General features: G+C 43.6%; 1 protein-coding gene across 2 annotated transcripts in view; it reads right to left on the reverse strand.

Annotated features, from left to right (window-relative positions):
* cabp2a (calcium binding protein 2a) overlaps nucleotides 1-24618 on the reverse strand; it is a 35090-nt gene extending 10472 nt beyond the window's left edge. Inside the window, exons 1-2 of one of the 2 annotated variants that reach the window (XM_054743899.2) lie at nucleotides 24462-24618; nucleotides 23968-24150 (exon numbers count right to left, since the gene is read on the reverse strand). In XM_054743899.2, coding sequence (XP_054599874.1) covers nucleotides 23968-24150; nucleotides 24462-24521 — 243 coding nt within the window. In that variant the 5' untranslated portion in view covers nucleotides 24522-24618. Of the gene's footprint in view, nucleotides 1-1226; nucleotides 1455-1544; nucleotides 2147-23967; nucleotides 24151-24461 lie in introns of those variants that run through there. The other variant, XM_015972050.3, reaches the window with a different exon arrangement.
* Nucleotides 24619-24845: the final 227 nt, after the last annotated feature.

The raw sequence follows: 24845 nt of genomic DNA on the forward strand, positions 1-24845 counted from the left end.
CAGTTTGCCACTAACAGTCCCAGTTCACGGTGAAGTCTGACAAAACGTGGAGCCAGCCGACAGAGAAAGATATGCTAATGAACAACGAGAAATTGCCAACAACCTGCAGAAAGTTCAGTTTTCCAGTTTTCTTGCAGCACCGGAGCTGCGCTGAAGCTGCAGGTGATGTGCTGGAAAAAGTTGCCTGCCTGCCGACGAGGCTCCGCCTGCCTACCTCTTCATGGCAACATGCATTGATCAATGTCGCTGCATAATGAGGGAGTAAACAACTTGAAACAAAAGCAACACTGCTACCTTTAAATATATTCATAATGCAAACACAATTTTATTCAATGTACTTCCTTAATAAGTTAAAGTGAAACTTAAAGGACAACTTTGATCTGTATTCTAATTATTTTAATGCTTTCCTAATAAGGGTCGGATCGAGACGCGGTATCAACAGATACTCAAAATCATATGACTGGAATCGGATCGGGAGCAAAAAAACTGATCCAAGCATCCCTAGCACTCTTGGGTCTTTTACGGTAGGGAGCACTTGCTACACTTATTACGGTAGTTTGTTTCCGGCACTAGAGGAATAGTGGATGTTTGCTGTTAGCTTTCTGTTACAGTTCTGAACAACCGCTAACGGAAGTAAAACGCCATGATTGACTCATTATTCACTGGACACACACATTTCACTGTAAAATAATGTAGCTGGCCATTGAAACATAGCTTGAAATATTTTTAGTCTATTTGCTTCTAATAAATGTTAGCATCTTTAGCTCTACATTAGCCTCTAGCCTGCTTCACTCGATATTAAAGAAAAACAAAAATATGCTGTGGTTTCTTAGGGGTACAAGAAATAACTTCTAGGTCGCTCCTGTTTGCTGGCTTTTGTTCTTTGAAAAAGTCTAGAGCCTTTTGCCTGCCGGTGTCAAATTTCAAATGCCTGCACTGCTTCGTGAGCTCGCTGCAGATTTGGCAACCTTACAAACTCACAAATTGTAAACAGTAACCTCATCCCTCTTTGTTTTATTTAGAGAAAAACTAGCATGTGGATGAAGTCCAGCAACATTTATAGATGGGGAGGGGCTGGGGTGGCCTGAACAGCATGACTTTGACTTCACCGTTCTCATCGCTGTATGATCAGAGAGGATCAGAATGGAACGTGGCCGTTTTCTAAGTTGTGGCGGTGCTGGGGGTAACTGAGAGGTCACACGTGTGCAGCTGACGGTCATACATACGAGCTGGCTTTGAGCGAAGCCCTGTCTGAGGAAGATGCACGCAGGCCCCACTATGTTGTGCAGCATGTTGCAGTTCTTAACCAGAGTGCACAAGGGGTCGTCAAACGGACGTTTGCTCCCTCCTTCCTCGTCCTCATCATCGTCTGTGTCCAGCTCTCCTGCACCCCCCAGGGACCCCAGCATGGCAGTGGCCACCGGGGAGCCAGTCTGGTCAGTAGCTGATGCCCCCTTCAACCAGAGGAACCAATCGGATTACGCAAACAATCTGCTGTTATAGTTACTAGCTGGTAACTGCCTCTTACTCTCTCGAGTTCTTACCTTTTTCCGTTTACTGTTCTTTTTAGAAGCCTTGTTGATGTTTCCCATCGCCCAGCCCCCTCCCCCAAACTCCGCCCCACCTCCTCTTCCTCCTTGGTGGTTCCAACACTTCACCCGGGTCACTCCTTCTTGGTTCTTGTTTTCTGACTTCTCTAATCAAACGTCACAACAAGCTCCAGAATCCACCGTCGATCCAAGGCATCCCAAAAGAGGACGTGGTACCTTCAGACTCCCAGAGAGGTCATTCCTCCCAGGACATCTGCTTCAGATCCTGATGGTCCTCTGAAGAGTGAAGCAGAAGCTTGAAGCCGCATGAAATTCTAGTTTCCGGCGCTGCCTGGATGAGCTTTGGTAGGACTCTGTGGACGGCCGGGGGAAGAAGAGTGATGCTGGGTCATGTCTGGGCTGAAACAACCTGCTGCTGCCAGACGGGCTCTGATTGCAGGACTCGACCATTTCCCCCCTCCCTTTCTATCTCACCCTGCCCCTCGCTTGTTCACACACACACACAAACACACACACACACACAGAACCATACACACCCACACACTCCTGTTTATCTTTCACCCCCACTCATCAGAAGTCATTTCTTGACTTTGAACCAACTAAATCTAATCCCATCCCACCCGCCGGCCCTTCTCTGCCTCTCAAACGTTGCATTTATGGCCTCAAAAAGACAAGTGTGGCAAAACTCTGAGGGTTTCTGTGCTTGTGCGTGTGTGAGATGAATAGGGGGAGGGGACGGTAGAATTATAGATGGAGAGTAGACTGCCAGTTTAATCCGTGGAATTTCAGATTAGAGAGAAAGAACTGTGCTGACAGGCGATGAGAGTGATGAGGCAGCAAATAGGAGGAATCCTCTGCTGTGAGACCTTTGATGGGACATCTGAAAAGGAGAATTATTTAATCCTGAAGAGGGCAAGCAGTAAAACGTTTCAAAAACAAAGTATTTTGCGTTTTTTGTATGAGAATCCGCTCCTCTGAATCCGAGACCGTGGTCCTGAGTCGGAAAAAGGTAGAATGCCTTCTCCAGCTCAGGGATGAGGTATCTCGGGGTCATGAGTGAGGGAAAGATGGATCTGGAGATCGACAGGCGGATTGGTGCTGCGTCTGCAGTGATGCGGTTGTTGTAGCGGTCTGTCGTGGTGAAGAGAGAGCTGAGCCAGAAGATGAAGCTCTTGATGTACCGGTCGATCTACGTTCCTACCCTCACCTATATAATAAATAAATCTACCACAAAAAAGGCTATGCAAATTGTTACCTCAGATTTATTGGGTAAATTCTATAGATGAGTTTTTACAGTGTGGTCACGCGCGTTGGGTAGTGACCGAAAGAACGAGATCTCTGATACAAGCAGCCAAAATTAGTTTTCTGCACAGGGTGGCTGGGCTCTCCCTTAGAGATAAGGTTAGAAGCTCGGTCATCTGGGAGGGGCTTGAAGTAGACCCGCTGCTCCTCCACAGGAGGAGCCAGTAAAGGTGGCTCGGGCTTCTGGTTAGGATGCCTCCCTAGTGAAGTTTTACAAGCACGTCCAACTGAGGAGGTCTAAAGGTAGACCCAGGACATGTTGGAGGGACTATGTCTCTCAGCTGGCCAGGGAACGCCCTAGGATTCCACCGGAGAAGCTGGCCCAAGTGGCTGGGGAGGGGGAAGTCTGGGCTTCTCTGCTTAGGCTGCTGCCCCCACGACCCGACTCCCGATAAGCGAAAGAAAATGGATGGATCTAATATTCACTTAGTCAAGAATGCTTCCAACAGGATCCTCTTGTGATTTAGGAAGTTTAGTTGTGCTACACTATAGAAGCTAACTGTTAGCCAATCAGAGCTGAGATGTCAGAATATCAGGAAATAAGACTCCAGATACTGTCGTCTGAAGCTCTCCTCTGATCTGGCTCAAGATTCAGTCCCTTTAAGAATATCTACCATCAGCGAGGTGGTACACTTAAACTTAAAAATACTGGAGTTTTATTTAAAAAAATAAATAAATAAAAACACTTCAATCTGGGACTTTGAGAATCACATTTCTACTTAAGTTACATCATTTATTTTGTTCTACTGAATTAAACAAACTACATTAGCATAAATACATATTTACTGAACTTTATTTCCTCTTTTATCAATAACAGGCATGTATTCACATTACTTTGATGTTGGTGCTATTCTCGCTAATGGAAAGCACATTGAAATGCCTCTGTGTATGAACTATGCTACAAATAAAGCTTCCTCTCCTAAATGAAAAAAAGTTATTTAGGTCCTGACTAAAACTTTGGCATTTTTGCAATTCTATATTCATGTATTTTTAATAAATGTAAAAGCTGTGATAATCTTTTTTCCGTGAGAGAGAGAGAGAGAGAGAGAGAGAGAGAGTTTGTGTGTGTGTGTGTATGTGTTTGTGTGTGTGTGTGTGTGTGTGTGTGTGTGTGTGTGTGTGTGTGTGTGTGTGTGTGTGTGTGTGTGTGTGTGTGTGCGTGCGCGTAAAACCAAGGCTGTTTGCATGCCAGAGATTAACACAAGTAAGGCAGCAGCTCTAATCCGCTGTGGTTCAGTTCAGGTGAAATGGAACATTTCTGTTAACCAACAACAAACCTTTATTTCAACCATTAGTTTCAGGTGTCGAGTCCATGTGTTCACTTCTGTTTTTAAAAATAACAACACAAGATCTACCTAAAATGTCTAATTGTGTTTTCATTTTTGCAGAACCTTGCAGCTGTTGTGGGATTAAAATAGTCTTTCTGCGTGTCGCCAGCAGGGGGCAGCAAGCATCAACCGAAGGATGGACGTAGTAAAAGTGTGATTCCTCATAACAACCACCAGATGTCAGTGTCGAGCCTTTCTGTTCAAGCCATCAGCCTGCCGTTAAAGAGGTAAATAAATAAATAAATAAAACCTAGCTGAAAAAAACATTAAGATTCTTTTTTACAGAACATTCTAAGAACATTGGGAAATTAAAGAAAGAACACATTCATATGGAGAGTTTGAGGCATCAGTGCATCTCGGTTATATAACAGCGTGTGCACAAATCTCTGATTCGGCCAGAAACCCAGCCGGTTTACAGAAAATAGAAAAATAAAAACTGCCAATGCAAGCATTTCCTCGACTGTTAGATTTTTAATCAACACAAATAATTCTTCAAATTAATTAAAACTTCAAGGTAATTTAGACAAAATCCCAAAATAAAAAACCCTAGAAACAACATAAACAGCTGTTTTTGTTATTCTGCCACCTGGTTCTAACACAAAGCTTTACGGCCAACACAAAGCAGCTGGGTGAGAATTTGTGTTTTATCCTTCGACAACCGTAAACACACCAGATGTCCCAAAAACAAAAGCACTCATAGGAGACAGACGAAGAGAAAATCCTGAGCCGCAGCCGCAAAAGTCACGATGGAAACCTTCCAAAAATCAGGATCCCACATGCCACGCGACGCTAATAGCTGCTCTGTGGGTCAGGCCAGACAGTTTGAGCAAGTCTCTGTGAACCTGCAAGCTGACCCACAAACACACATCTACCGTGGAGCCTATAAATACACCTACATCAACCCAACAGGGAGCTCTATGAGCTAAATGATAAAAGCACAGAATCCCACCAACAGTCACGTAAAACAGACGCCAGATTCACACCATGAACCAAACAGCTGATCGTGCAGCTGAGGTGTCATCACCTGAGTCTCAAAAGCAGGAGGGTCCCAGTTTGTCCCGCATGCAAAATGCGTGCTCTAAGCTGCAGAAACCTATTGTGCACAAGCTTTTACAGTTAAACCCTAACCATCAGAAAACATATTTATCAAGAAAAATGTCCATTCATGGCTCTGGGGAATATTTAGAGGAAATTAGCATCAAACGTCTTCACCCTTTAACTCTCAGATCAGTAACACTCTATGTTATTTGCACTGTACAAAAACATTCACTCAAAAACAGGTCACACTGAAATAAGGAACTCAGGCCATGTGCTCACGTAGACGGGGATTTCTTTATACGGTCGGTTTGGTCAGACTTCCACACGAACCTGAAGATACGTGGTCTATGGCTACGTAGTAAGTAAAGGAAGTACATTTGAAATGAAGCCTAAAATCTGCACACATCACATCCTAAAGCCTAACCCAGTCCTGGGTTAAGATTCATACTTTGAGGCAGAAGCTAGTTGTGATCTTTTTCACTTTGGTTTGATTGACCTGGACTGTTTCCCAGGGGTTTCATTGGGTGACGGGCAGGATGGGACAAATCCTTCAGGATGATGTGAAGTTTCCAGGCAGCGGGAGGGACGTGGAGATGTCATCCAAGGAAAATGGCTAAACAGAAAAGGGAAAGCTGCTGCATGAAATTCCTTTAAAAATAAAAACATTACTTGGGTTATTATTCTGTTGTCGGGGTGTCGGCCCACCTCCAGGCTCATGAGTGAACCAGCTGGAAGCCACTGAGTTGGTTTCAGGCCACAAGGATCAGTTTTATATCATATCAAACTGTTATTAGGCCCCATATCAAACCAGTCGATCAGTTACATGGAGCACCACAGGGGACTGTACTCTCACCATTCCTTTTCACCCTGTACACCTCAGACTTCCAGTACAAATCAGAGACCTGTCATCTACAGAAATACTCAGATGACTCTGCAGTCGTCGGGTGCATCAGAGATGGACAGGAAGCTGAGTACAGAGAGCTGGTGGAGCGCTTTGTGGCGCGGTGTGGAAACAATCCTCTGACCTTGAACGTGAATGTTACATCCCCGACATGTGTTGGTAAAAATGTGAAGGATGGGGGTAACATAAGAACTGGTGGAGGAGTTTAAAATGGGTTTATTTGTACAAAAAGGTATTAAAACACAAGCAAACAGATCTCTCTAAAAGGTTAACATTACAAAGCAAATTATCAACCATAAAACACCTGGTAAAAACTTATATTTAAAGTTTTACCGCAATGAAGGTGTTCTAAAAGCCCGAAGTTGATACAAGTCTAAAACAATCTGACTAAAAAGACCTGGTAAAAACTTAGTTTAAAAGCTTTACCACAACAACGAAAGGTGTTTAAAACCGAGGTCGGTAAAATTGCCACACACAAAGTTTACCTTTTAAAAACCGAACACACTAAAGATCCCACTGGATCATCCACTCTTTCTCATTAAGAGTTAAAAACAATCAAAGTTTAAAACTCAAACAAATCCAACGAAAAAAGGGATTGAAACTACACAAAACCTGGAGGACAGCAGAACACCTGCACTGCTGCCTCCCAGACGACTTCTTCCTCTTCTTCGAGTTTAATGGCGGGTGGCATCTAACTGCTATAGGTGCATTTCCACCACCTACTGTGCTGGAGTGTGAGTCGGAGTAAGAGCGAAAAAAAAACAACAACTAAATTCTATTCAACAGACCACAGTGCTTTAGATACCCAACAACCAACTTATATTCCCTTCTTCACCATTTAACAAATTCCTTAGAGTCATCACCCCACTTCCTATGTCTTTTATATGTCTCTATGTCTTCCCTTCATTTCCAAAGTCCTAGAGAAAACTGTTGCATCTCAGCTCCATTCACATCTCACCCGCAATAACCTTTATGAACAGCTTCAGTCTGGCTTCCGTCCCCACCACAGCACAGAAACAGCTCTCATCAACATCACTAACGACCTACTCATTGCTGCTGATTCTGGTTTAATCTCTATTCTCATTCTCCTCGATCTGAGTGTGGCCTTTGACACCATTTCTCATTCCATCCTCCTTAATAGACTCTCTTCCTTAGGCATCACTCACACCCCCCTCCGCTGGTTTCAATTTTACCTTACTGGCCGCACTCAGTTCATCCAGTTAAAATCCTTTACCTCAGAACCCTCCCCAGTCAAGTCAGGTGTGCCCCAGGGCTCTGTCCTGGGGCCCCTCCTCTTCATAGTATATCTCCTCCCTATCGGCAAAATCTTCCGCAAATTCAATATCCAGTTTCACTGCTTTGCGGATGACACCCAGCTCTACATTCCCAGTAAGCCCAGCTCAGCTCTCCCACCATCCTCCCTTACACTCTGCCTCTCTGAAATCAAATCATGGTTCACTTCTAATTTCCTCAAACTCAACAGCAACAAAACTGAACTTCTTCTAGTTGGCACTAACTCCACCCTCTCAACATCTGACAGCTTTTCTTTAACAATTGACAGCGCCATAGTCTCCCCCTGCCCTCACGTCAAGAGTCTGGGTGTCATTCTTGACAGCTCACTTTCTTTTCAGGCTCACATTAATAACATAATTCGGTCAGCATACTTCCATCTACGTTCCAAAAACCGTCTCCGTCCCTCACTGACCCCTCACACTGCCGCCATTCTCGTCCACAGCCTCGTCACCTCCCGTATCGACTATTGCAATTCACTTCTTTATGGTCTCCCCAACAAACTCCTTCATAAACTGCAACTGGTCCAGAATTCAGCAGCCCGTATTATCACCAGAACCCCTTCCTTTCACCACATCACCCCGGTTCTCCAGCAGCTTCACTGGCTCCCAGTTAAATTCAGGTCCATCTTCAAAATTCTCCTCCATACCTTCAAAGCAATCCACAACCTCTCTCCTCCATATATCTCAGACCTTCACACCCCATCCTGTTCACTCAGATCTTCTTCTTCCATCCATCTTGCGGTTCCTTCTGCCCGTCTCACTACCATGGGGAGCAGAGCTTTCAGCCGCTCTGCTCCCCGTCTCTGGAACTCACTTCCCCCAGACATCAGGAACATCGACAGTTTTACCCTTTTCCAATCAAAACTCAAAACACACGTTTAAATCTGCCTATGACCTCTGATTTTATTGAACTGTTTCTCTCTTTGTTTTTTCTTGTTTGGGTTTTATTATTGTTTTATTGTATTTTATTACGTGTTTTCTGTAAAGTGACCTTGGGTGTCCTGAAAGGCGCTTTTAAATAAAATGTATTATTATTATTATTAATTTAATTTCTCCCTGAGTTGTCCCCTACTTCCCTCATATTGTATGCAGTCACACAAAACATGTTCCACTGTTTCTCCCCCCACCCCACATCCACACAAACCTGTGGGATGTTTCCCCATCAGATGCATCGTATTATTAAGCCCAGTATGTCCCAGTCTTAATCTTTATATTATTCCTTGATCTCTACTATTCATTCTTATATTTTTCCATTGTCCAACTTTCCCTTGTATCTGAAACAAATGTCTTCCTTTCTCTCCCCTTTCCCACATTCTTTGCCACTCTTCCATTATAGCCTAACAGACTGCTGAAGGCACAGCCTTTTTATACAGGTGTTGGCTCATCATGATGATTTCTTGCAGCTGTGCTCCTCAGCAGCCCAGGAGAGAGGAGGAGGAGGGGCGGTGTCAGGCTGATTCAACAGGGCTTGGTGATTCTGGCTGCTTCCCTCCACAGGCCAGCCTGGCATCCATAACAGTGAACAAAACAAAGGAGATGATTTTAGACTTCAGAAGAAACAGGGTGGAGTCAAACACTGTTTCCATCATGGGAGAAGAAGTGGAGGTGGTTGAGGAATACAAATACCTTGGAGTTCACCTGAACAACAGACTGGACTGGAGAAAGAACAGCGAAGCCGTTTACAAGAAGGGACACAGCAGACTGCACTTCTTGAGGATGCTTAGGTCCTTCAGTGTCTGTAGCAAGATGCTGCAGATCTTCTACAAGTCAGTTGTTGAGAGTGTAATCTCTTCAGCCATCGTCTGTTGGGGTAGCAGCATCAGAAGCAGGGACCTGAAAAGGCTCAACAGCCTAATAACAAAGGCTGGTTCTGTTCTGGGGACGACTGTGGAACCACTGGAGGAGATAATGCAAAGAAGAATTCTCCAGAGAATCAAGAAAATGATGGACAACCCTGAGCATTCTCTTCACAAGACTGTCCGACAACGGAAGAGTGTCTTCAGTCAGAGGCTTCTTCAGTTTGGCTGCAACACTGACCGCTACTGGAGATCCTTCCTGCCAACAGCCGTTGTAATATACAACAACTCTTTGATGACTTGATTATTATTATTATTCTGAGCTACAACAGCAATCAGTTTCCCTCTGGGATTAATAAAGTATTTTTGAATTGAATTTAATTGAATATACGTTGACTAGCACACACACACACACACACACACACACACACACACACACACACACACACACACACACACACACACACACACACACACACACACACACACACACAATAAATATCTATATTTACTCAACTTTCTTTAATCCTTGCTTCACCATGTAGCCCAGAGATCTAAACAGACAGTAGCAGAAGCACAACCATACCTAGGATGGCTCTCCAGTGTTTGACATGAACCGGGTCCGTTTGGTTCCTCTCTGGTCGACTACAGGAGGCTCAGAGTTTTGTGACCAAACACACCGAGTTAGCAGAAAACTGTCTTAATCAAAATCAAAATCAAGCTTGCACGCAGCCGAAGATAATAAAAATGGTACAGACACAAACAGGTGCATGTTGGTGAGGTGGAAACCAGAGAAGCAGATCTTGGATGGTTGATGACATGAGTGATTGTCATTAAGCCTCCTCCTGAGCAGCATCACAGCTGAGGAAACACCAGCGAGCCACAGGAACGTTAGCCATTGTAATATACAATAACTCTTTGATGACTTGATTATTATTATTATTCTGAGCTACTACAGCAATCAATTTCCCTCTGGGATTAATAAAGTATTTTTGAATTGAATTGAATTGAAAACAGGCCAGCAGGAACATTTTCGGAACCTCTGTTCTACTTTTTGGAGTTCTAGTTGGTTTTCTGCAACAATAAAGTTGAGGCTTTTTTGAATTATCTTACTATCAAACAGGTTAGCGGCTAACTGTTAGCCGCTATGTGAAGCAGATGGGATGAGGATCAGTAAGTACAGCTCTGAGGTTTTATTCCAGGTCAAGGTAGAAGCGGGGGAGCTTTTGTTTGGAGTGTCTGCACGGGTGTGGATGTTAAACTGGTCTGAAGCCAGAAGGTGAAGATTTCAACAGACAGGTTCCATCACTCACGTCTAAAACAAAAGCCCTTAAAGGTGTAGAACACTCAGAAACCATTTTTTTAACGATTAGCTCTGATTTTAATAGGTCACTGAGTTTTTCATGCTGGCTGAACATGCATTAGCTTCAGACAGAAAATAAACGGACTAGAAAAGCCTGAAAGATCTACGTCACACTGCCACGGGTATCAGCAGAGAACATCTCAGCTAGTAGAAGCTAACTCTTACCGCTACTGGACACTGGAAGCATCAGCAGTGATGAACGGCAGCGGAAACGTTTACTCGTAACAATCACCGGCAAGTCTCAGCCACGATGCGGCTTCCCCGCTGTGCTTCTGGCTCGACTCATGAAGTAACAAAATCCCTCGAGTTTGTGCCATCTGCGATTAAACCCAGAAGGAAAAAATCATGTTTGATATTAGGGCAGGGCGATGTATCGATATTTTTAAAATATCGATTTAATTTTTAAACAAGATACAAGATGACTTTATATCGATATAACTGGTCAAACTGCTATGCTAGCGATTAGCCACAATGCTAGCGACATGTTGCTCCGTCTCTAAGCGAGCGCCTCTGGGTAAATGTGCTGCTCTAAACTTTGCATTTGGCATTCTGGATTTTAATTATTTGGAGACGTTCAACGCCAACGGAGTTCTGCTTTTCCATCCTGCGTGTGCGGAGCCAGAGAGACGAGCCAAACCCCTCCCTCCCCTATGTAATGGGAAACATCTACGGATAGCCGAAGTGGCCACATTACCTCAAACGTATTGTAAGGGTTTGAATAGTAAACTATAGGGTAAACGTTTTATTTTGAAGGCGAGAAATGTTGTTCCGGGTCCGTTTTTTTCCAGTTTTGCTATGCTGGTAAATACTCCGTTACGAGCGATTCTGTTGAAAAAGTTAAGAGTTTGTAAGGCGTGGGTTACGGCGACAGTAGCCCGAAAATAACACTCATAAAAGAGCAACCAGAGACTCTGAGTCATTACAGTATAATCGCTGATATGAGCCAATACTACAATAACTAATAACTCCACGGTGCGTGACCCATGTGATCTTCTGTAGATGCAATTACATCATCATAAATTTAGTTTAACATGATAGATTTTTTTTTCTCTGGACAAGAAATATAAGCTATGGCCACCTCTAGATGAAATAGAAATAATTTTACATTAATTATAAATATATAAATTAAAAAGTGCCTGTGGGACATTTGATACACCTCTAGCTCTCAACTGTGTGTGTGTGTGTGTGTGTGTGTGTGTGTGTGTGTGTGTGTGTGTGTGTGTGTGTGTGTGTGTGTGTGTGTGTGTGTGTGTGTGTGTGTGTGTGTGTGTGTGTGTGTTTAAACAGACAGCTGTACCAGAGAATAGAGCTCCGGACATCACGTTACTCTCAGAGAGTAGACGCCATGTTGGCAGGCAACATAGGTAAACAACGTGAACGGGATCGGCTTGGATTTTACTCCGTCTGAGTTTACTTCACGCTTTAAAACAGAAGAAATCGTTTTATATAGTCAGAAATTAAATAGACTAAACATCTAAGACCCTTACCGTGCCCCTGGGATACATTTTAAAAACGGCAGAAGCTGTCGGAGAGGACCTCTTACTGGATTTGAGAAGCCCTGGCATTTATAAATTATAAAACTAATTTAAAAAAACACAACATAAATTTACCTGTAAGAAGTTTAAATAGAGTGCTGTGCTGTTTGACTGTATAAACTCAACGCCAAGAGAAATCACTAGTCTGATTTTTTTTTGTGAATAAAATAAATATGTCAGGCAGGAGAGTCTCAGGATCTGTCTGAGATCAGTCTCGGTGAGACAGATAATAGCAATCCAAAGTGCTTTTTATGTGTGATCTGACAATTGATCAACCATTGCTTAAAAATGAAATACAGCTTAGCCGGTTAATTGCTGTGATCATAAAACACGTAAACGGCAGCACGCAGAAATCACGAGGCAACGTTTTACGTGACGTTTACTTGTTGCTGTGAGTAATGAGACAGAAAAAGCCACGCCAAAATAAGTTTAGGAAGCCCACTAAGAATCGTAATAAAAGCATTTAAAATAAATACCATACACAGTTGAGGAAACGTTGGTTTAAGTACCTGATATGAAGCGGTCGCTGCATAAGCGAAAACCTTTACTCTCGGGATCCCACAGTTTCATTTTAGCCCGGTCACTAGCGCGTTTTATTACAATGATCCAACGTTTGCGGCGTTCCAGATCTTGGGGAATCCTGTAGAAGGCTCTTCCCTTATCTCGTCCGCGTCTGTTCTGGCATCTTGGGGCACAACGGGAATGTACTATATTTTCCGTTTGAGTTTTCTGACAATAACAAATAGTCCAGCTGCGGGCTTCTGCCTGCCAAGATGGCGCCATTTCAATTTGAGCTGTTGCATGCCGCGAGAAGTGACGTCAACTCCCAGAGCTCTATAGACACTAAGGTTAAAGTTAGACAAGTGTACATTTTTATGCATTTAATCTACTGATTTATGTTTATAATTTCTCAAGACAGCTTGAAGGGAGTTAACTTGTAAATATTTTACAGGAGGAAAAATATCGAGATATATGTCGTATATCAAAAATCAGCAAAAAGATGTCGAGATATAAGTTTTGGTCCATGTCGCCCAGCCCTATTTGATATCACCGTTTGATGCCTTATCTGATGATGTTCCTCTCCATTGTCAGGATTAAAGCCATGAAAAACACACCGCTGTACATCTGGAATGATGCTGGGAGTAAATAAGCCATTGGGTCACTTGAATTGACGTAATCCACATAGATATGTAATCACATCGATACAATAAACTTTTATTTTGAAAATTACCAGAGATTTTTAACTGAAACCGTGTGTGATTTCCTGTCTAGCCCTTTGCTAACTGAGGAAACTGTTGCGTCCCAGAAGCAGCTTGTGGCAAAAATTGAACCCGATCCAGTGTGCAGTAGGCTTTAGAACTAGCAACTCCACCACAAAGCAAAACTCCTCCAGGGTTGTGTTATTTGTGGAGATAAAACGTCCACGCTGCAGAGCAAACAGAGTCAATGGTAGAGTTGTGTTTCTGTTAGCCAATCAGAGGAGAGATGTCCAAATATCATCAACTTTATTTATAAAGCCCTTTCCATCGGCCAGGAGGCGAACCAAAGCACTGTACGTGCACAAAAGAGTTTAAAACACCAGTGACCCATGCAAGGGCCGACCAAAAACACATAGACAAATAAAAGCAGGAGATAAAAGGAAGTTGGGATAAAAATACCAGGAAATGAAACTCCAAAACCTGTCGTCTGAAGCTCAGCTGTTATAGTTCCTGGAAACGGTGCACCAGTGCTTTTTTTCTCTCTCCCTGAGAAGGACCTACACGGCATTGATTCCTACTAGGGACCACTGCAGATGTGAACCACACCTTTAAGTAGAAAAATGTTAGCTCTTCCCAGACACAGAGGATATAATGATGCACCTGCCTTTCTCTCCCGTCTGTAATAATTCACCCATAAGCATTTGTTTCCACCAGATGCAGAGTAAAATAAAGAATAAATCCAATGAGGGAGTTAAAAAATATTTTATGATTTTACTTTTGAAGAAACTGAGCTTAAACATGAAGGAAGTCTATGAAGTACCTACGAAGTTACCATATAAACCGACGTAAACAAGGATTCAAACAGGAGTCGACTGTGTCAACGGCAAGCGGACAAACTAATAGAAAAATGGCATTTCCATTTATCCTGACATGGTTTTTCTAGCTTCAACGCCGTATTAATGGTCTGTCCCACATTCGCTGCTCTCATTCTCGCCCACCTACTCACTAAACGGAGGATAATGCCTTTTGCACCTGTCCAGATTTGGTTGATGTGTTTTCATGTGACGTAAAAGTTAGATTTGAGTTCCTTTTCCTGTGGATTAGAGAATCTCTTTAACAAAAGCATGACGGGATAAACGTCGACAGAATGCCAGAGAAGGCAGGACCGCGTGTTCTTTATCCACCAGTTTAGAGCCCGACTGTTGCTTTGCAGAGTGTGGTGGTCACAATGGTCCATCAGCTAACCCACTTTTAAATCTGTCTACAAAATCTGTTCGTGTTTTTATGCACATGGCCTCATTGCATCGCATGCATTCACAACTAAAACACAGCTGCAAACTTTATTTAGAATATAGATTCCGCAGATGGAGTTTTATTGTGAAAAACAACACAAACTGTTTTAAATTTTTAATTAAAGAGCAAGTCAACCCCTATCAGAGTCTAACTCCACTCCCACTTCATGTTTGAAAAATGCAACACATGCTGTTGCCTGGCAGACCAAGGGGGCGGAGCCGCTAACAAATACACACACATTCAGGCTCACGACAGCATTGTGACATCATAATGTACCAGTTTACATCATAGCATACTTCTTAGCCAATAGTGGTGGCAGATTTAAATTAAAATACAGTGCAGAGTTTTTACCTGACAACGGCACAACACTGACAGTTTTAGGCTGAATATTTAAATTTTAACTAAGATGCACTGAAGTGCCAAATTATTGACAACACGTGTCTGCAGCACGATTAGACACTCGTTTATTTAGTTTATCAGCAAAAAAAAGTTTATTTGGGGGTGACTTGCTCTTTAAGTTTTGATCAGTGAGCATTTGAACACAGCAGTGCAGTGCAGATATGGGTCAAGATTCCATAACCACTGATGCCCAGCTATGTAGAAAAGCTGAAATAAGAGACGGTGGACAAATGATGCAGAAGGTGTCAAAAGGTTTGGTGATGTTGGTGTAGGACCAAAATGCAGCAATCCAGGAGCAGCCAGGTAAGGTAATTAAGTCCAGTAACTTGTTAAAGAACTTAGGAGAAACCACAAGTAGCAACCGTGACGATCCAACGGTGACCAAACAGGAGTATGAATACACAGGGGCGAGTGATGGGAGAACAGGAAACAGGTGATGAATGCTGATTGTTTAAAAAGAGGCAGGTGAGGCTAATGAGCTGTGTTAGGGGGCAGAGAGAACAGGATAATCCAACAAGAAACTCACTGGGAGACAGAAACCTATACCAAAGGCTAAAGGGAATGACTAGAAGCTAATAACACACCAGAAACAGAATAAAACTAACAAGGAGCAAAAAGAATAAACCCTGATATAACTGCCTGGAAACACAGGGGCAAAGGTCACATGAGGAAGAGAAGCAAATCCAAATAGAAAAATAATACACAGGAGAGATGGGATGAACTGGGATAAAGGTAGAACCGGGGCAGCATGAGGCAGGAAGGAAACATGGAGGAGATGGAGACACAAGGACACAGGAAGTGACGGAAAGGACTAGTCTCTCTCAGAAAAAGCTGAATTATCAAATATGAGTCACTCATTTCATACTTCTCAGCCACACGGGAAAATGATTCTTAGATGGATGAATAAAAACACTAATGGCAAGCCGTACAGGTGTGTCACATGATATATCGGCAGCTCACAGCTTCCACTTATCTGATGTCTCAGCTGATAAGAACCAAACCTTTGGACCTTTGGTCGTTTTATTCTTAAGCAGCCGTTAGCAACACGCGGCTAAATAAAACATGCTGGTGCACCTGCGAGCTTAGAGGAAAGCTGAACATGCATGTGGAGAATGTACACACTAAAGCTGGGATTCTGACCTGCAACCTTCTACCTGTGAGGCAACAGAGCTCCACTGTAACGTCCAGCAATGGTTAGTTTAGGTACAGTCTGACCTTTCAACATCTGGTCAGAAAGGAGACACAACACTGCATGTGTTCCCTTTAAATGAGCCTGCCTTCATACCAGCTGGGACTCTCAGACTCTGCAAGTCTGAAAGATAAACAATAACTTTCTTTCCCAAGGTCCCATCTGTCTGCCTCCACAGAGGGAACAACTCCAGCTCGAATCAGTGGCTAAAATCAAGAATGATTTCCTAAATCAATATGAACTTCTTCCATGACTTATAATCTAGATCAGGGATTCCCAAAGTGTGGTGCGCGCACCCCTGGGGGTGCGCGAGCTGCCGCTAGGGGGTGCGCGAGGTGAAAAGTGTAATGGCTGCGGAGCTCAGAGAAGTCTGTCATATGTCACCATTAGCGTAGAAACTCATTTGTGGGTGGGCCAAAGAAAAAGTAAGTGGGCACAATAAATGTAATTGAAAACAAGTATATTTTTGCGCGCGCGTGTGTCCTCCACATGTGCCCTAGCTTCATAATAACAATGCGCCGAGCTTCAGCACTCTGGCCTGCGCACGCCGATATGTTCCGTCGCGCGCGCGTGTCCTCCACATGTGCCCTAGCTTCATAATAACAATGCGCCGAGCTTCAGCACTCTGGCCTGCGCACGCCGATATGTTCTGTCGCGCGCGTGCGTGTCCTCCACATGTGCCCTAGCTTCATAATAACAATGCGCCGAGCTTCAGCACTCTGGCCTGCGCACACCGATATGTTCCGTCGCGCGCGCGTGTCCTCCACATGTGCCCTAACTTCATAATAACAATGCTCCGAGCTTCAGCACTCTGGCCTGCGCACGCCGATATGTTCTGTCGCGCGCGTGTCCTCCACATGTGCCCTAGCTTCATAATAACAATGCTCCGAGCTTCAGCACTCTGGCCTGCGCACGCCGATATGTTCCGTCGCGCGCGCGCGCGTGTCCTCCACATGTGCCCTAGCTTCATAATAACAATGCTCCGAGCTTCAGCACTCTGGCCTGCGCACGCCGATATGTTCTGTCGCGCGCGTGTCCTCCATATGTGCCCTAACTTGAGAGAGAGAGAGAGAGAGAGAGAGAGAGAGATGCACCGATGTGGGGGCTGGTGGGGGGGGGGGGGGGGTGCGTCGACATGGTCGGGACATAGAAGGGGGTGCGCGGCTAAATAAGTTTGGGAACCACTGATCTAGATAATCATTAAATAACATTTGTTTATTACTACTTATAACAATTATAGTATAATGAAATGCTTCATTAATCTGTGCACACTGAATGGATGTTGTGCTGTGTTGTGTATATCACTGCAGTGTGTTCAGCATGTTTGTACGACGAGGTCCTCACACCTGCATTCACACAATAACAAGTAAGTTTCAGTACACATAACTTGTCCTTTAAACCAGTCAGAACATCCGGTATCAAAGAAGGCGTGTTTCTGAGTTGTCTTGGTAACATCTCCCAAACTTGTCAGCCTCTGATTGGCTGTGCAAATCATAACATCAAAACCTTAAAACTGGATCATCCTGAGTGATTCGACAGTTCTAGAGAATCGCTCGGACCGGCCATCTGTAGCAAAACCTCTTTAACCATCAAAGTCGTCAAAACCTTTTTGCACCTGCAAAGCTGACGAGCAAACACTTCCTGCAGAAACAAAGCTGATATTGTTAGACTCCTTAAGAGTCCGCCGGACACATGGTTCCATCCAGCTGTTGTGACCCGAGACATCTCTGGACTGAAGAGTCGGTACCACGGTATTCTACAGCCCTCTGGTGCCAGAGGTCAGCCGGCCCCTGCGACGTTTGGATCCACCAACAGGGTCTCTCCAAAACGGGTGAAGTAGACGTGACAGATTGCGTCTGATGATAACTTTATAGCTTAGAGCAAACCAATTCTTTTCACCAGAACTCAGCGGGAGACAAGGAAGCTCTGACTGACATCGCTTTCACACATAGGTTCCTTCACCACATGTAGTTACATCCACCCACAGTAAATGCTTAATTAATTAGTCATGTTTTAATTGTTTGCAAAATAAATTCTTACTTTTATAAACCCGACTCTTTCATGTAATAACACGAAGTGTGGTTGACCACTGAAAAAGCAAAGAACCTAGATCTTCTGAATTAAATCCTAATCTTCTGAATTAAATCCTAGAATTTTCTGATAATATAAAATAAAGACCTAGCCGGTTTATATTTTATATTTATATAGAATATTACATCTTCCTGGTCATAACAAATAAAAATCATCGATTTGCTTACGCTACACCACCATGCAACACAGATGCTCATAAATAAATAAACGAATAAATAACAAAAATCTAATTTGCAACAAAGACAAACGAAATTGTTTTTTCTTTGATTTATTTTTTAATTGTCTTCCATTGAAGAGTTCTGTTGCACTTATTTTAAATTCCTTAAGACTTTTACCCTTTAACATCAGAGTGCTGTTTAAAACTTTTGAATTTTCCCAATTATTTTTTAAAAATCTTCTCACAAGAAGCATGACTTGTTTGTAGACTAGAATGAACTCGATTGGTAGTCCTCCAATTTTTGAAGGTCTTTCAGGAATTTTCTTTGCACTTTTGAAGCTTTTTCCAGTTCTTGTATCTTTTTCAGGGAAATGTTTTGTTGCTGGAGGCAGTTTGATGATTTCGGCATTAAAATTTAATATCAGAAAATGTTTGTATATGAATGCGTGTGTCTCATGCTCAGTGCAGCAGCCCTGCAACCATTTCATACCATACACATTATATAATCAAACTTCTCTTCTCTCTCAAAAGGACTTGAGCTATTATAGTTTATTTGTCACAGCTTTGTCACAATTTGTGATACAGAAATTTGCCTGATATGTTGAACACACGCTGTCCTCCCAGCACATAGCTACGTGTTGCCAGCCAGCTAACAGCACGTAGCTACATGTAGCCAGCCAGCTAACAGCACGTAGCTACGTGTTGCCAGCCAGCTAACACCACGTAGCTACATGTAGCCAGCCAGCTAACAGCATGTAGCTATGTGTAGCTAGGTAGCTAACAGCACATAGCTATGTGTAGCTAGCCAGCAACCAACACGTAGCTATGTGTAACCAGTCAGCTAAAGCTGGGCGGACTAGGGGTTGTATGAACTAGTCGACTAGTCGACTTCACGGCTCTGTAGTGACTTTTTATGCCTGTCATCGACTAGTCGCCGTCACGTGATAATGACTGACAAGATGCAGTCCTCGGAAAAGACAGCAGGTGATGTGCCCCTGCGCGTCGGGAGGCGGAGGCGACGTGCTGTGCCAGAGCGTTGGTACTGACACCAGCAGTAAAACAGACATTTAACCAAACCTTCCCCTCACCCCCATCCTAATCTTAACCAGTTTACGCATGCAAAGCTCTGATCGTTGACGCGCTCCAGACATCTGCGTCCTGAGCACTGCCAAATCAGGTGTCACCACCTCAAAAACAAATTAAACACGCGATCGTTCATGTTGGCTCATTTCCTTTAATGTTTTCTGTCTGTTATTTGTACCTGATGCGTTTTGCTGCTGCGGAGCGAGGCTCTTCACCTGTTTTTTCCTCCGGTGACGCACCCCCAAGATTCCACTATCTCCGCTCCGCTCCGGCACGAACTCCGCAGCAAAAACGGTCCCGTTGTAGTCGGCTGGCAAGCAGCGGCACTCCGCTGTTTTTGTGGTTGGTAGATCTTTTAGAACTGCAGTTCAAAGGTAACTCATGAGGTGAATATATATGAACCCAGGTAGCAGTTTTTCTTTAGGATTGAGAGGAGATGCAGGAAGATAATAAACAGGCAGGACAGAAAAATTATCAAATAAAAACAAGTTTGTTTTTGTACCTGGTGGTTGCAACAAACAAACACTATTGAAGGTAATCAGAAGTGAGGAACAGAAAATGAAATAATTATTTTAATGTTTAGAGCAGCAGGAAAGGCTGCAGGTGCATCAGTGAGTTTGCGGCTGCTGCGCAGGGGGAGGGGGGAGAGGGCTGAAGTAGGATGCAGAAACTACCGTTGTTAAAAGAGATGTGTTAACTTCGAAAATGTGGGCGCTAATTTTAATTGTCAAAAAACTCCAGCGAACCTACCGACCCCCCCCCCCATGCCGCTTCAGGTGTATGACATCATCAACTACTAGTCGAAGTCGACTCGATTTTCATTACTTGACTGTCGACTTTAAAAAAAATTAAGTCATGCAACCCCTGGGGCGGACACTGTGCGACTTTTTCACTTGTAGCACTCAGCTTCAGCTCAAACTGTACGACTTCCTCGCAGGGCAGCTCTCACGAGTCATGTGCTCACACTGTACATCTGGTGGCAACACGTCGGACCTAAAAAATATGCTAAAAATAGAAGTTTTTACACAACACGTCAGACTTTCTTGTCTTGCCTGTTGTCCTTCGGGAGTGCTGCAGGAGGACACAGGGATTTATGGGGGTTGGATGAGGAAAACAAAATAAAGAAAGTAAATCTGTGTTTTGTGATTGGTTTAATTTGACATGAACACGACAAACACGCTTTCTTGACAATCCTTCTCACTGTGTGTGTAAAAAAAAACGTGTAGAAATAGAAACGAAAAACGTGTGTTATTAGGGAAATAGCGGGCGAGCGGTGTTGATGCAGGATTGCGCATGCGCCGTGAGCGGTTCTGGTACTTTTTGGGTTGCAGCCACTCGCTGCGCCGCTTCAACAGTGCGATACCCTCACGAGGGACGAGCAAAATATCAAACACTCCAGAAGTCTGTGCAAGCTCATGATTGCTGATCGGTAGCTGGTCGCGTGGTGTTAATTGCCTCTCATAACCCCCTGTACACTACACGACGCTCAGCGCAAAACTCGCCCCGATCTTGTGGATTCTCGCACGAGTGGAAAATCGGCTCAAAAAAGTGAATGTCGCACAGTGTAGGCCCGGCTTTACAGCACATAGCTACATGTAGCTAGCCAGCAATCAGCACGTAGCTATGTGTAGCTAACAAGCTAACAGCACATAGTTACATGTAGCTAGCCAGCTAACAAATGACTAAAACAAAAACAAGAATATTTATATGAATGTTTTGTCAAAAGACAAATTAAGCACTAACTTATACACATCTTGGCAGCAGAGGCGAGGCTGCCGACTACAGGCGTTATCAGTATCTCCGACCACCACCAGCAGACAAGATGGGATAAGTGTCTTGCCCAAGGACACAACAGAAGCCTTCTGTGTCCTGAGCGGGGATCGAACCTGCAACCTTCTGATTACTGGTGTAAAGAATGGGTCGTTTACATCTTACTCATGAAACATAAAATGTGAGCTTCCATAGAAATATGAAATATCAATCTGATGGATCTTTTGACTATTTTAACCAGAAGATCAGAACATTTTATTGCAGGGATTAAGCGACACTTTGTATTAACTCCGAGGAAAGAGAGAGTCAGGTTTATAATAGTTAAGAAATTTATTTCTACACAATTTAAACAAGACTAACTTCAACACTCTGTGTACTGATGGACTAAGGTGGAGTGAGACGTGATGAATGATGATGGTGTGTGTGTGGAATGTTATTCAGAACCAGCGGATCCGGAGAAGCAGTTAGTTCTGAGTGGGAGTGAATGTTTCGCTCTAAACTTTAGTAGGAGGTTTATAACACACATGAAACGCCATCTGTCGGTCTACGTACCCCAGGGGAAGCCTCCGTTTAGATCCAGAATGTCGAGGTCCTCTTGGACCCTCCTTGGTACCGAAGCCGGTAGAAAAGCAGCGGTGCCGACCAAACTAGTCTTGGAATGCTTCCAGGTCACGACAGGTTACCATTGGTGTCAGCGAGACCCTGAAGGGGTCGTGAGGTTCAGCTTTTATTCTGAAGGAACCGTTGCGGTCAGGTGTAACTTGCAACAGATTTTATCCAGCTTGTCGAGGTTCTTTTGGCTGAAGAGGAAGTCCGGATGGCCGGTCCGAGACTTCTCTAGAACACTTGAACTAAAGAAAAGGTGGCGTGGGATAGTTTTTATAATTGTCATATTTTGGTTTACTGGCGAATCAGAATTTGACATGAAAAAGAGGGTTTATACAAACACCACAGATAACCACGCCTTGCATCAGAAACGACGGTTCTGATTGGATCAGACAAAAGGAAATGTGTCGTGTGACTTTAGCATTACATGTCATTAGTGTCTAGTGCAAATGTCCAGGATTATAATAACTTGTAAAATACTACTGATCACATGATTATAATATCAAGTAATAACATTGTCATTTCACAGATTGATTGAACGTTGTGCTCACATTATTATTGGTAATAACAGAGTTGTTGATTATGTATTTATCAAGAGAGTTCTTCGTCTTGAGCTGTAACAGAGGTGAAGCAGTTCAGATGAGCAGAGTGCATGAAAGACCTTGGCCACTATCTCATGTAGATTAGGCTGTCAGAGACTCTGCTCGAGCAGACACAGCAGATCATGACCTTTAGGTCAAAAACAGGACATTCATGACGCTACACTGGACAACCCGTTCAACCTCCTGCCCTACTGCTGCCATCTCTTACTCATCGATCTCAATTAATCAAGCTGATATATTTCATTCTTATTTACCCCTTTTTTCATATTTTACAATCCAAACCTCACTCAAGTCATTTAAATATTTTTTTCACATAAGGAAAACAACAGAAGAGTGACAGGCCCATGCTTTCAGCACCGACTCAACCCAAATGGAGGACAAGGGAGGCACGAGGCCAGCTGAGGGTTTTAATCCAGTTTATTTTAAAGAAAATACATCGGATTATAACAAAAAACAGCAAAACCGGAGAATCAAAACCCAAATAGATGAAATCTCTAAAAAAATAGAGTCCCAGAAGAACAACTCAAGTCAAAGGGCAGAGAGCCAGTCACACAAGGTTCTCACACACACAATAATGCAAGTGTGAAAGCTAAAGTCAAGTCCCACAGTCATCATCACACATGGAATAAAATCTCTGCATTTGATCCATCCCCGTGGGGAGCAGACGACTGCGGCTGTGGCTGCGCTCAGGAACTGTTTGGTGGTTTAAAAATGCTGAAATATGCTAAATAAAGTCTGGCTTAAGCACATCAAAAGAGGGAAGTTAGTCCTGCAAGCAAACCATGAAGTGGTTAATCACAAAGAAACTGATGAATACATGAGAGTCAGGTGATGACTGATGAATGAGGAGCAGGCGAGAGGAGAAAACAGAGGGAACCAAACCCTCAAAGGGCCACTGGTTTCTGGGATGCCGCTGACTCAACTGCTGCCTCAACTGACCCTTTTCTATGTGGAGGAGAAGCAGCTCCTCTCTGAGCTCTCCTCAATATAAATTTAGTTTTTCCAAACAACTGAAATGAGCACATAAATTCAGCTGAAACCTGTTTACTCTCATCCACTGATCCCAAATGATGTCCTGTTTACCAGATACAGCTGACATCCATCACAGTGATAAACCATGAAGGAGAGAGGGACGTTACTTATTTACTTATTTATCTGAAACCTGATCTGTTGAATTCCTCAGAAAAGCTCACCAGAAGCTAAATTAATCCACCATTACGGTGCTTATCTGCTCACTAATGTGACCGCAGCGGTTCAGACGTGCGCCACGCTGAACTTGATATGCACTTTATACGTTCTTACCAGGTCCGACCCAGCCAGATTACTGCTACAGCTGTCCACCCAGAGCACCAGGAGGGTATTTTTAGACACGCTGCATTCAGATTTACATCAACTGAAAACATTGCATTGCTGAAGGGGGACTTGGGTCAGTGTGAGGATGCAGCTTTAGCACAGAAGGACCACCGGCCATACCTGTCCAAAGACAGAGTCAACGATGGGATGCAGCTTCCTCTTGTCTCCCTCTGGCAGCCACAGGTCCTCAGGGTCTCCATCAGGAGACGACAGGCTCAGGGTCTTGGCTTTAGGCTTTGGTGGCCTCTTGATGCTGGCCGAACTCCATCGCCTGAACGATTCGATCTTCTTTTTGATGGAACCCTGGAAAAAACAAGTAGTCAAAATAGAAAAAAAAGCTATTTATTCATTGGTAATAAAATAAATATGACGATGCTGCAGCAACAGATGAGATCATTACTGTTTCCCATCCAAAAGAAAACTCTTCCCTGGAATAAAAAGTCTCTCAGTGAGTTAAAATACTGATTAAAGTGGTTAAATCAGAATTATTTCAGGTAAATGTTGAGTCTGTCCAGTCAGAGGAAAAACTCGCCACCTCTGAGCAACATGTGGCGTTAGCCGGAGCATCACTGGCAGCACTGACGGTCATTTTAATGGAATTTGCATCCACAGACCTTCTTTATTAACTTCCCCTCCGACGCGTCCACGGACGGAGCTCTTTTCATTTCAGTCATCTCTGCAGTCCAGCTAGCATGCACAAAGACGTTGTCCCTGTCTCTGCGTCTCAGCCCACTCTGTCTCTCAGTCTGTCACTGGAGCATCTGACACCGGTTCATAATCTGAGGTATATCCCCCACAGCTGATGCTCCTCCTCCCATCCCTCGAACTCTGCATCTTTCAGCCCTTCTCTCTTGCATCTACATCCATCGCACGCTTCATCATCCATCAGATTTCGTGTCCTCTCCAGTTATTGCTGATATGCACTCGCTGATTCACTCACATTAATGCACTTTATGAATGAGTTTGCTTTCTTGGAGAGTCATTTTGTCTATTTTTCT

This window comes from Nothobranchius furzeri, chromosome 6 (assembly GCF_043380555.1).
Source record: "Nothobranchius furzeri strain GRZ-AD chromosome 6, NfurGRZ-RIMD1, whole genome shotgun sequence".
NCBI classification, from domain to species: domain Eukaryota; kingdom Metazoa; phylum Chordata; class Actinopteri; order Cyprinodontiformes; family Nothobranchiidae; genus Nothobranchius; species Nothobranchius furzeri.